The 13,258-nt window shown below is 46.4% G+C and overlaps 1 protein-coding gene across 1 annotated transcript in view; it reads right to left on the reverse strand.

Moving 5' to 3' along the window:
- Positions 1-13,258, reverse strand: part of rnf43 (ring finger protein 43) — a gene marked incomplete at its 5' end in the record, with an annotated part of 90,840 nt that overhangs the window by 35,148 nt on the left and 42,434 nt on the right. Inside the window, one exon of the mRNA XM_080509173.1 lies at positions 895-1,008. Within this exon, the coding sequence (XP_080365299.1) occupies positions 895-1,008 (114 nt within the window). The remainder of the gene's footprint in view (positions 1-894; positions 1,009-13,258) is intronic.

Here is a 13,258-nt window from a genome sequence, read left to right on the forward strand (position 1 = left end):
ATTCCTCCCTCTCTCTTTCACTTCTCCTGATTTCAAAAGCGATCTTGCAGGGAGGGAGAAAGCTCTCCGGAGCTGCGGCTCTTTGTTCCGCCGGGCTTTTACCGGAAGGGGAGAGCAGGTTTTGTTTACGGGACAACACGGCGTTGCCGTCAAGGCTTTAATCAGAGGGCGTTTTGTGGGTGCCGGCGTCAGAGCGACACCCCCCCCCCCCCCCCGCTGAGGAAGGAGCGACGGCAGGAGGAAGAAAGGAGCGGGGAAGTGTGGGAATGTCTCTACATCGTCGCCACGGCGGGCAGCTCCTTAAACATGGCTTTAAATTAGGGGGGGGGACAGAAAACACGGGCTAAAAAAAGGCAGTCGCCTGACTCGGCTCCTGCCTGCTAATTTGTCACCACTTGAAAAAACGAGGGGGGGGGGGGGGGACAACAGTTTTAAATCGCACTACTTTAAAAGTTTCGGGGACATGCCAGCCAGTGTGTATGGCGGAGTACTTAAAAAACAGGAGGGAGATTTAGGTCAACTCCGTCAACGTTGCACATACGTCTGAGCCATTGTGGGTGGAATCGACGGAGGTTCATATTAGAGGGAGGCCGGAATGGAGAGCGCGGAGTGTCTGGTTCTCGCTGGCTGGGATCGGACCAGTGACAGCTGTGGGGCTTGAAATCCTCACATCCAAAGCCAGGGCTCATTGCCACTTGCTACATAGCAGTGCCGAGCTAAGCCCGCTGCCTCCCACCCACCCACCCAAAACCTCCCCCCTTCCTCCGGTCCGAGCCCCCCGATCTCTGGGATCACAACCCGAACAAAAACACTCGACAGACCATCTTCTCTTTAAAGTCTACATCCGAGAGAGGAAGAGGGTATAATGCTGCCCCGGGGGGGGGGGGTCCGTACCTTATCGAGCAGCGGCAGGCACCGGGGAACTCTGCCCTCCAGCTTGACGATGGTGATGAAGTCGCTCTCCGGGGGGTCATCCTCACTCGTGTTGCACAGAAACAGAGGGTGATACTGAGGAGAAACGAGACACCCAACAAGGTCAAGAGAGAAGGAAATGGGACGCAGCTGCACACCTGCTTCAAAACTATTTACAAGAATGACAGGATTTAAGTAGTTTTGCGCTGCCATTCGTAATATGGAGACCCCACAGACTTTTTGCATCACAAAAATGTACATTACTTTAGTACGAGAATGAACTCTCTTTATTCTCGTCTTCTTAGATGTAAACACACTGTTGATAAAGTTTTTCCTCTCTATAACTCTATAACTTCTACAATACCTTGAGTCTTTGTTCTTTATGCTACCTGGAAGTGAATTATTGATTGCTTGGACCATTATTGCAGTTTTAAATTCAAACAGAGCCATATATCTCACTGAAAACCGAATGTTTATTGTCTTTATGGTTTCGTTTTATTGAATGTATGTTAACTGCACGTCGCTTTACGAACGTTGTGCCCAGAAACCTTCAACACAGTATGAATGCATTGAATAATAGTCTTGTTTTTAGGGATATATATTTGATTGTACATCAATTTGTACATTTCCTTTTCAAGAGCAACCAGAAATAACACCAAGATATTCACGATTATTGTTGAAAATCAAACATGGCAGAGAACAATACGCTATGAATATTAACAAGAGGAGTAAATGGACAGACAGCCAAGTTGGATTGTCGCATGGAAACCGGATCTTTTTAGCTTCGAGTGAAAAACAGAGAGTCAGAAAGTCCATCAGTGTATAATAACCAAGCGGTTTGAAGTCTCACTTCACAGTGAGAAGACTCTGATTCCATGTTTGCCTTGGAGCCTGATGCATGTTCTCCTTATGTGTGTTGTTTTCAGGAGGTATTATAACCATACAGTTACTACAGAAAATAACTACAATCTCCATTTTAATGAGACCTTCTGATGCAAAATACAGGATAAGAGGGGATATGAGAGAAACGGGGATATGAGGGGGGGAAAAAAGAACCCAAAACAAACAAACAACAAAACAGCACAACGGAGGAAAAGCGCCAGTGTTCAGCATGTGACCTCTGCGACTTCAAAGATATGACCAGAAGCGAGAGTCAGAAAGAGAAATGTACAAGTCAGTCTTTTCAAAGGCAGTCTAGACGGAGACGCTAAAGCTTTTTTCACACCATTACACAACAACAGATGCGCTTGATGGGAGCCTTTTGTGTGTTAAATTAAGGCGTTTCCTTCCTCGTCAATATCTGGAGGGGAAAAACTCCGGCACCCTACGAAATCAATTACATGGATGGCGATGCTCACTCCCACTCAAAGCCTTGAGGACTGGAAGAATGAGAGATAGTCTTTGGTAGGGAACATTTGATCCCCTCTGAAAGGGAGGAAATTCAGAGCTGCTGAAAGGCTGCATTTAAGAGCTCAAAGGATAGCTGCAGTGTTTGCGAGTCGCAGACATGCTGTCACGGGTACGGGGAGTCGCACGGCACTCGGCGAAGAAGCGTCTGAAACCCCCCCCCCCCCCCCCCCCGACGTGCCCGCCTGACGCGCCATCTGGACCTCCCGGGGGTCACTTCTTGCTAAACATCCCAGATCGCCCGGCGTCGGCGTTCACCCACACCCGCCCTGTCCCGCCGTGCCCTGCCCTACCCGGCCTTGTCCCCGGTGGGCCCCTTCGTGTGGCTGCGGGGCTGTGAGGTCATGGGGCTCCCCCTCGTCTCACCCAGGCGGAAATCCCGAAATTAAAAAGACCCAAGGGTGACATCAACAGCTGGCACCCCCGGGGCAGCGGAATTGACGTAATGTGCTGCGAAGGGCTGGCGCACGTCTGTCAGAGGGGGGAGAGACGGGACTGGAGGAAGAGGGCCGTCGCGGGGAACCGGAGTCAAAGAGGCTGAAATGAGAGACGGCGGAGAGACAGACACCTTGGGTGTCACGACTGCGCGGCGGAGCAGGAGGATTGAAATATCAAGCATCTGTCGCGGGAAACATCGGCACCGATCTGAATAGTTGCTGCATAAACGCCACGAGAGAAATGTGGACCTACGGACCAGTGATTCCAAACTGCAGCGGCGAGGATCTGCATGGAAATAATGTGAGATGCAGTTATTTCAACTGCACAATGAGCACCAGTGATCATCTGGAGTCAGGAGCTGCACCTTCAATCCATCTTCTCGTAGGAAGGAAGAAAAAAAAAAAGACAAAAACACTTCAAATAGCTGAAGTTAATAAATCAGCCGACAAATAAGCAAAAAAATTAAGCAAATTATTAACTGAATAATTTTAAACTGCAAAAAACCAACAGTTGATGTAAATAATAAACAACTTTAGAAAAGCCAGCTTAAAAGTTCAATTAAAAGTTCCATTAGTTAAATTCAACAAATCATTTACAAAGGTAAAGTAGAATAGAATTCCTAATGGAAATTCTTGGTTTTAAAAAGGTGAAAGTGACAAAATGTTGAAAAATTGGGAAAAGAAACCTCCCCAATACAAACAATTTAAAGTAAAAACTGTAAGCAGCAAATGGACAAATTAAAAAGCTAAATAGTGGCAAATGAAGAAAGGAAATAATAAAAATAACAACAACAAAAAAACAACCCACAGCTAAATCGACAAATTGTAGCACACATAACATAACAAATAGGACATAACAAATTTTAAGAATAAAAAGAATTTGAATGCAAACACCAACTAATAAAAGTAGTGGATTCATGATCCGGTTCGACTCAATGGGTCAGTTGAAGAAAATAACCGAGTCCCGTTTACTGTTTTACAATGACAATAAAGTTCCTCACGTCCCACCTCGTCCACATCCACACTAATAAAACCATTTGTCATTCCTCTCGTGAATCAATACCCAATCTACTGCTTCCTCTCCGCTGAAGAGAAACATCTGGAGGCCGACAGGTGTTCCCGGAGTCACGTGAGCCTGAGAGTGTGGAGGTTCCTGCCCCCTTAATGGCCGCCCTTGTTCTGAGGAGCGAAGGCGGGGCAACAAGATAGAAGTGGAGCATGAACCCCTGGCCTGGCCTGGCCTGGCCCGGCCCGGCCCGGCCCCGGCCCCGGCCCCGTGTGTTGTGCTGCCAGCTGCATCCGCAAGTCTGCATTTACTAGGCACAAATTAAAGGCCCACGGTTGAACTTGGCCCTTAACAAAGAAAAAGAGAAGAAAATTTATGAAAGAAAAAAAAATCCTTTAATGACACAACTTTACTGATGTCATGACCTCTGCTCAATTCACATAAAGGTTTGTGGGAACCGTTGAGAAGGAGCCACAGTCGGTATGGTTTGATTGTAAAACGGTGACACGTACTCGGATCACGAGCTCGACTTGTTGTTTTGTTTTTTCACTCCTCATGCTGTGACACGAGGCATGTCGATGCACGGGGCCGCGCAATCATACTGAATAAAGCAGATAATAATAATCCCAAAGCCGAGCCAAACAGGCTGGGAAGGAGTGGCTGCTTTGGCTTTTTCGGGGAGGGGGGGGGGCACCTCTATACAGTTAACTAAACATTACCGTCTATTTTCAATATGCCCACGGCACCGACGATGGCGATGGCTGCGAACGCTCTCCGCGTGCCACCGGCGATGCCAGTCGCCGCTGACAAACATGCGGCGGCGGGACTATAAACGGCAGAGCGAGACGTCTTCGTTGGGGTTTTTTGGGGGGTTTTTTTGGTACGGCCATGAGAAGACGAAGGGGGCCTGGGAAAGCGAATCACTGAGTCTCCATTTTCACAGGGACTGGAAACCACAGGGCACGCAAACAGCTCCCCACAGACTGTTAACAATGCTCACTCCTCCGCCGCTGCCGCCTCCTCCTCATCTGTCTAGATCTGTTGCAAAAAAAAAAAAACTGACGGGGACATGTCCCTCGGTTCCTTTTGCAGGCCACGATTAAAGGCATTCCTTTCCAGCTTCAATCAAAGGCTACCCCCCCCAAAAAAATATTCCCAGGCAAGGATCGGGACGGCCTCAAAAAAACAAATAGACGGACAGAAAGAGGGGGGAAAATAAATAGCTGCGGTGAGAAGTCAATAATATTTTTTTTTTTTTCCCCCGCCGCGCACTTAGCCCTGCGGATCTTCTTTTTTCAGTTGCCAATAATCAGCCGGAGAGCTTTCTAGTTCATGTGCTGCCAGCGGGGAGCCAGGCCCAGGCAGTTATGTCAGTGCGTTAAAGAAAGGAAAAAAAAAAAAAAAAAGGAAGAAAAGAAAATGAGCTTGCACCTCTCATCAAGAACTATCACTCAATTACCAGCCGTTCAGGTCGGACGGGGCACAGGAAGGACCGCTGCAGACAAAATCAGTCCATATGAGGCCACCTGGTGCAGCGGAGCGACAAAATCAGGAATCAAACCCGAATATTGGTGCTGCAGCAAATAAACGGCGCCTGCGTGGTTTGGCTGAGTGAATGTCTTCTTCACAATAACTCTGAATGCATTTATTTGTTTTCAAAAGGAGCTTAAATCCAGCCAATCATTAAAAAAAAAAAAAAAAAGCCGCAACTTCCCGTTTCTTACAAAGAGTAAAATCTTTCCTCTTTCACTTTTAATCTTTCCCATTAAAAGTTTGAAGTCTATTAATTAACTTTTTTTTTTTTTGAAGCAACCTGGTGTTCCCGGAGAAAAGCCATACGACTTCAGGCTCAGGCAGAACATGCAAAGGCCACACAAGGAGAGACCGACCTGGAATTGATCCTATCTCTTCTAAATAGCATGAACATTGTTAATTTCAGCTTGAGGTTTCCCAGGATTGAGCTGATAGTCTGTGAAGGGCAAAACCATACTGCACTTTCTATAATCTGCTCAATATGGATACATTTGCTAATACAAATCGACTTCCATCTTATAATGGAGGTTCACATTTTAACTTTCAAAACTGGTGTAAACAGGGGGAACACACACCTGCATGCATGGATTATGCTGAAACCAAAGCACTAATATTGTGTTAATCGCCAACTGAAATTTCATTGCCATGTGGCACATAGACCATATAATGCCTGATCTGGTCTACATTGAACAAGAAACCACACAATATCCCTCCTCAGGACAAAATATTGATATTTTCTTTAAAATTGGATTTTACTCAATGAAGAAATGCCATCTCTTTGCATCGGGTGGCAGTAGTGAGTCACTGTAGTTTGTCTTCAGTCCAGCTCTTTCGAATTTCTCTGAGTTTTGGAAACTTTTTAATTAGTAATCACAGAGATATGATGTATTTACAATCCAATGTAACTTTGTTTTAGTGGACTAATTACAGACTTTAGTCTACTAACCACAGTGCCCAAACCGACGGCACAACATATACATAGAAATTATTGTCAGTGTTTATTTTTAAAGGTTTTAAGCACATGACAATATTATATATATATTATGATGCCAGTTTTGTATGAGTTTCATATAATATCCTGTCATCTCTCGATCTCTTAAATCAAATCTTCTTGGCAGAAGATGCGGCACTGTTGTTTCCAACGCAGAAAAAAAAATCTGCTGCCAAAAAGGCAAAACGAGGCAGCGTGTGATCGTGGAAAGAGATCCCAATCTGGTTGCCAAGGTTACCGAGCAACACGTTACGGTCCCTCCCCGTTTTGCACTCTTCCCCCCCTGTGTTTGCTCCTTCCAGATTTGGGGTGACGGGACGTGGGTTGACCCTTCGCTCCATTCCCCCGGTGGAAACACTCCAGAGGGGTTTGTTTGGAGCGCTCGGGTTAATGAGTGAGAGCCGCAGCTATGTATTGTTGCCGGAGGCGCCGCGCGCGAACATGTGCTTGCATGTCAACATACGTGCACACGAGTGTGCCTCCGTGCAGAAAGGCCCGTGTGGTTGTGCAGCGAGAAGCTGCAGCGTTTGGGGGGGGGGGGGGGGGGGGGGGGGCGCAGGAGGCTGTGTGAGCATCATCCTCAGTGTGGCGTTGGAAGCGTTGCCGGTGCAAAGACATCAGTGAGACGTCCTCGCGTCTCATTGCGTTGAGTAGATTCATGCGAAGAGGCAGAAGCGAGACGTCAGAGGGCCCCTCGTGGAGAAGTGGGAACCCCGCCCCCTTTTCTCTCTTTGCAAATGCAAATGAACAGGAGGACATTACTGCTTGGGTCCTGTCAAAACAAAAGCCACCCCCCCCCCCCCCCCCCCCCCGCCCCCAATCAGCTTTATTGACAGTGTCAGCCCCGTATCCAGTAACGCTTTCCGCAGAGAATGACTAAAGGGGGGGGCAACGTGATCCCATAATGAGGCCCAAATAATTACCAGCAGCCCCAAATTTACCCGGGCGCTTTCTTTAAGTAGGTGTGCTCCACCTCGCCCCCTCCACCAGCAGCACCGACTCCGGGCCCGTCAGACTGTCTCTCCGCTCTATAAAAGGGATTCGACAGGAGAAGAAGAAAAAAAAGAGGACCTGGAGATGGAAGAGGATCCCACTTTAAAGAGACGAGGCCGAGCGGTTGAGCCGAGCTCCCGAACGGGCAGAGCGACGCGGAGGAGTCGCTGCCGCACGTTAAATTAAAACTGCATCTTGCACCCGAGGCCTCTCTCTGTCTCTCTCTCTCTCGCTCACCCCTTTTCCCTTTCCTCTGTTAGATAACGCGCGGCACAAAAGTTCAACTGGAATGAACTTTGCACCGCGAAGAGCCGAGCCGCACCTGTGCTTTGATGAGAGCAGCAGACTTTTTATTCAGGCCTGGAAAATGTCATTAGAAAAATCCTGGATTTCCGAGCTCGGCGGAGGAGTCATAACACAGTTTGGGCTTCGAATCCCCAAAGCCCCCCCCCCTGAAAAAAAAGTGTGAACGTTAGCTTGAGTCTAACCATGCCGAGTATAAATCAAATACAAGTGACAGAAATAGTCCTTGCAGAGCCTGGATGGGCGGACGGCGAGGGACACGCCCTGAAACCACCGCTTCACACACACACACACACACGTGTGTCACACTAATGTCATCGTACACACAACTGTAATAACATCTAACCAGCCGAATTTGAAATCGATTAGAAAAGCAAACACAGGAGCATGCTACGGGACGTGCGTGTGCTTAAATGTGAAGGAAAACAATATGGAATGATTTGCAATCCTCATTTGATTCATTTCCATTCCCAAGTGAACACAGGGGAATGGAGAGGGAGCGTGTTCCCATGCAAACTGCTTCGGTACTGTTCGCCCAGTTAAAAAGTCCAATTGCCATTCAAAATGTTCCATTCCCAACTTTACCATCGAGACGAGAGTGTTTTCAAAAAGTTCTACCTTCGGGGCCGTTTTCAAAAAAATTGCGTTTTCAGTGACTGGTGACATGAAAATGGTGTTTGTTTATCTAAAATAAATAGTTTAGGTCTCCGATGATACAACGGTTCCCAACATTTTTGCCTTTGAGACTGTGGATCCTTCTCTGATGGGCCAAAATATTAGCCGCCCCCCCAAAAAAAATGGCGGACAAACCCGCTGTGCAGTTTTCCAGGTCTGCCCTGAAATCAGGAAAGTGTCTCGTGCAAATTCAAACCTTCAAGTAAACTACAAGGAGGTCACGAACCCCACAACTGATACCGACCGCACATTAGTCATTGTTAACGTTTCTCAGTATTATTGTTGGAGGCACTTCAATGAATTACAGCCAAATGACCACAAGCTTGCATTTGTGTATTTGGGTGGGGGGGGGGGGGTCGAAGCACTTCGTGCGACTCCTCCGCATGCAAACCTTGTTGGTTTGCACTGCGGTCGTCATGGGAACGGCCAGAAGATGGAGCCTTGTGTACCGTCCGCACTTCACGACTCGGCCCCAGCGAACACAATCGCTCGCATTCACAAACACATTAGCTGTCGATTCGCCAACAACGAGGTCCACTCCATCAGCCCCGGGCCAGCGTCACGCTATACATTTCAAAGCTTTTGAGTTCAACATAAACACAGCACTTCCCTGTCATAACAAGTCAGCGGCTCGGCAGCCCAGGCGGTTTTGTTAGCGTTAGCTGCGATCCTTCTTCCACCGCGGAGGCGGGAGCCAATGACGGCAGCTTCCTCCGGGCGCCGTCCCGGGCCTGCGGGGCGGCGCCAAGGCCCGCTCAGGTTCCGCAACGGCAGTCGGGGAGAAAAGACGCACGTTGCAGAGCGTCAATCACTCAAACGGCCCGAGAACTTAAAAGGCCAGCGCTGTGGAGAGTGATTAGCCGCGGGAATGAGGAGGGCTGTCCGCCGAAGGGAAACTCTAATTTATAGAGGAAAGAAACACTTAGGAATCGACAAGGAGGAGATATAAGATGAAGGAACTCCTGATAGCCAGATGCATTTCTTTCATATCATTAAACACGATCTGAGACCTGAGTTGTGATTTCAACATAATAGAGTGTGTTTGGAATCAGATGAAGGAAAAGAAGACTAACCAGTCTTCAAACACAGAAGATCTGCGCTTGTTTTGAAATGCACTTTCGACGACCTTCGTGCAGAATTCCTTCAAAAACTGAAAGTTTAACCGAGAACGATGGTCCTATTTTTTTTTGTTGTTGACCGCAAGAACTCCAACACAATGACCAACCTCCGCATACAGAGGTTGAGAGTTTACAAAGATACATGTTTAATCTTAATATGAGGATAATTAGACAATGTTTGCCAGCCACAACAAGAAATCACGAGACACTTAACAACTAATTTTAAGTCATAAATACAGCAAACAAGAACATGAACAGCAACCCCTCTTTAGAGGAGAAAATAATACATCTTCATTTGGATGTTAACTTTGTTTAATATTGTTTGGTTTAACTTTGATAATGCTATATAGTTTCTATATTGAAATACAGATTTCTCTTCAGCCCATTCATTTTACATCACGTTAAGGACAAATTTAAACAATTAAATTAGAATAGAAAGCATTTTCAATTTGCATTACTTTGTCACTCTTGCCTAAAACCTTTGGATAGTTCTAAATTGTGAATCAATATGAGGCTAAAATTTAATTTCTTCTTTAGACATAAATCATGTACTCTCCTTACACATACTTCAATCCACTTCCATGTTGATTAAACAACCGACTCAGGATTATTCTGCAGCACCAACATGAAATCAAGTCCAACAGGAACTGAAGTGGTCCGATCTGACCCAATGGGATGATTTTAATGTTTGACGCCTCACATTGTGACCCATGTACCGTGAAGTGTTGGGTTATTCTCGCCCAAGATGCAGCAGGAGAGGCTATGGGAACAGACGGGACATAATTATCACGTGACAATCATTCACATCTGCATCGAATTTCATGGCGATCCATTCCGGTCTCGCTGGGATATTTCGGTCCAAACCAAAAGCGGTGGACCGACCGGCCGAACGTAGAGCCGGGCTGCGAGTGTGGCTCCAACCATATGTGACCAACCCTCCAGAGAGCCAAAGCTCACTTAAACGTTTCACCCCCCAAGCAAATGTTGTCGGACCTCCAGAGAAAATTTGGAGCAGCGACTCAGTGAGTTCAGTGCTTCAGTTCCAAAATCAAACCAGTGCACAAGAGCGAAAGTGTCTCCTCCGACAGCGCGGGGCTCCACAGCATCCTTTCCCCTGTGGCTCCCTTTAATGGGACCCTTTAACGAGAGACAGGTGCCCTTTTTACACGGCTGCACATAAAATATAAAAACAGTAGGCCGCTGAAGGAAAGGTGGGGGGGCTTTTAACACCACTCTTTTATTTGAGAAATGCAATCCCCTGTTCACCCCCTCTGAAGCCAGCCACCAACATGTGTCTTTTGTAGTCGTATCCCTTTCTTCAGGGGAGGTCCAACTTGTCAGGGTGACGCCTAAACACCAAACATCTGAGGCTGAATATTAGAACGACTGTATGTCTTTAGTTGAACCTGAGACGGTAGCAAAGGACCCGAAACCTCCAATGTGTGAATTTAAAGAAGAGATTTTACACGATTGCTCCGGGGGGCAGAACTGCGGTTTTCTAAGAAACTGGATGGAACTGGATGTTGCGGGGCTGAACTGTGCAATTTTAAATGTTCAAACTGAGAAAACAAAAAGATAATCAACCATACAACATACGGTTCATTTAACTCCACCTATATACACCTAATATTATACTGTGGATGGAAACTGGAGAAACAAGCAAACTCAACAAAAAAGGCCTAAAAATCATGGGTTTTCTCTGGGAGTATTCGAAACCCCCAAAAATATCCCACCATCAAAAAGTTTGGAACATATCAACATCAGTGTTTTTTCTTTCCTGTTCTGTCTCTATGTAGTTAATGCTTTACATGGTATATTTTTTCTTGCCTGTGCGGATGCAGTGGGTTCGTAGAAAATGGTTTTCAGATGTTTTACTAACAGGATTTGGTACAAGTACCTCTTATAATCATAAAAAAAAAAAACTATGAGATATAGAAAATTCTGAAACTTGCAGAAAGTTGCCAGCGTGTCACACAGTCAAATTGAGCCAGACATTTAAAGTGGGCGTTATCTTGCAGAAGGATCCAGAAGCATTCACTCTTTGCACATTATTTAAAAAAAACCACCACGAAATCTGAATAAATCCAGGCGGCGTCAGCGATTGCCGATAACTGTCGCTTCGGTTAGAATCTGGCTCCGCTTCTTGGTATCAGATTTTGGTTTCATGGTTGTGGCTCTTGCTGAAGGCTCTTGACATATTCAAGTGACATCATGGCCGTGTCGTTTCACATGCTCCTTCAACTTTCAGGAGATCTTCTGATCGGATCCCACCCTCATTCTCCATCATGTCCGTCGTTCCTCGTACACCGTATTGGGCGTTTTCTTACTTTTCTTGGTCATCAATCTGATTTTGGACCCTTGCCTGTTTCGAATGTCGTGTTTGGAACCTCCCTTGTCTGCTGTGTTTACAACACCGGCTGCCTCCTCATGTACGGAACCCCGTTGCCTTCCTGACCGAGAATAAACTGTCTGAACCTTCGTCTGTCTCTTCGGTCGTGTCTTTGAGTCTTTTGCGTGTCTCCCTTGAGAGGCGGTGGGAATATAAATACAGTCTAAAGAATGTTGACAAACATTTCGTACAATAGATCCAAGCCTCACGGCGCGGTTGTGGCCGAGGCGCCTATGCATTCGAAAGGTTGGTGGTTCAGTTCCTGCAGTAACTGGCTATTGGTTATTTCATACCTGTTGTTGCCTCTTTGTCATTAGTTTTAGACATAATGCAGACATGAAGTTAAAGTAATGCGTAGACCTTTTCAATAAATACAATGTTACACCATCGTCAGCCTGATTTGAGAGTGTTGCAGGTTCCAACCCCAATATCAACAAGTCACTACCGTTGGGTCCCTGAGCAAGAAGTGACTGCTGCGCCAACTGCTTCCAATAGGATTGGTGATATATACAGAAAAAACTCAACGAAGTCCAATAAAGTATTTTAAAATAACGATTTATAATGTTACAGTTGATAAATACCAGTTAATTTCTTCTCCTTACCCGTGAGTCAGCGGCAGGTACGTTTCACCTGCGCAGGTCTAATGAACTCGAAATGCCTGCAGAGAAAAGTTTAAGCCCAGCCATGGAAGTTGGTGTTTACACCATAAATCATCTTGTTGAAATAGCCTCCAAGGTATCCCCATCCTCCCATCTGCAGAATGACAGACCAAAAATGGCTTAACCCACTGACTTCCTCGTTTGTCACAGTTGATCCCTTTAGCATCTGTCCTCATCCATGTCCGCTTGCTATACGAAAAGGAACCTTTTCCAAACTAATACCAAGACATGTAGTTACACGTTCAGCCGTAAATCTTGTAATCCAGAGAAGAAATCTGCCATAAACCGAATGAAACGGAGGCAGATCGCTGGAAAAAAAAAAAAAAAGAGGGGGGCAAAGGAAATTGCTTCCATTTGGTCGCAAGAATTTCTGAATTCTTGGGAGGATCCCGGCGAGATGAAAGCCTTTCAGATGGATATTTTTTGCTGCGCACTTGTCATTACCTTCAACACTGTCATGGAAGATCTCTAATTCAATCCAGGGGAGGATCCAGTGGAAAAGAGAAAAGAGAGAGAGGCGGCGACATATTTCTCCGCAGAGGTCACCGTCTGCCACCACCTCTCCGGTCCGTCCCGGCGGGAATCACGTAACCACCTGTGGCCCGACGTCGGAGAAACGCAGTCATGGAGGCGGGGAGCCGGGGTAAACACGACATCCCAGCAAAGGGATATTTTCTGTGTTATTTTTACTCAACACAAATGTTTATGTGACCATATTGCCCCAGCACATGCTGCATCCTTAGCAACGGCGGTGGTAAATAGACAGGAAAACATCGGCGCGGAGACGCTCTGATGTGGCCCACAGACTGCTTGCAACACACCTTGTAATTGGCAG

Source organism: Blennius ocellaris (assembly GCF_963422515.1).
Source record: "Blennius ocellaris genome assembly, chromosome: 14".
Classification (NCBI taxonomy): domain Eukaryota; kingdom Metazoa; phylum Chordata; class Actinopteri; order Blenniiformes; family Blenniidae; genus Blennius; species Blennius ocellaris.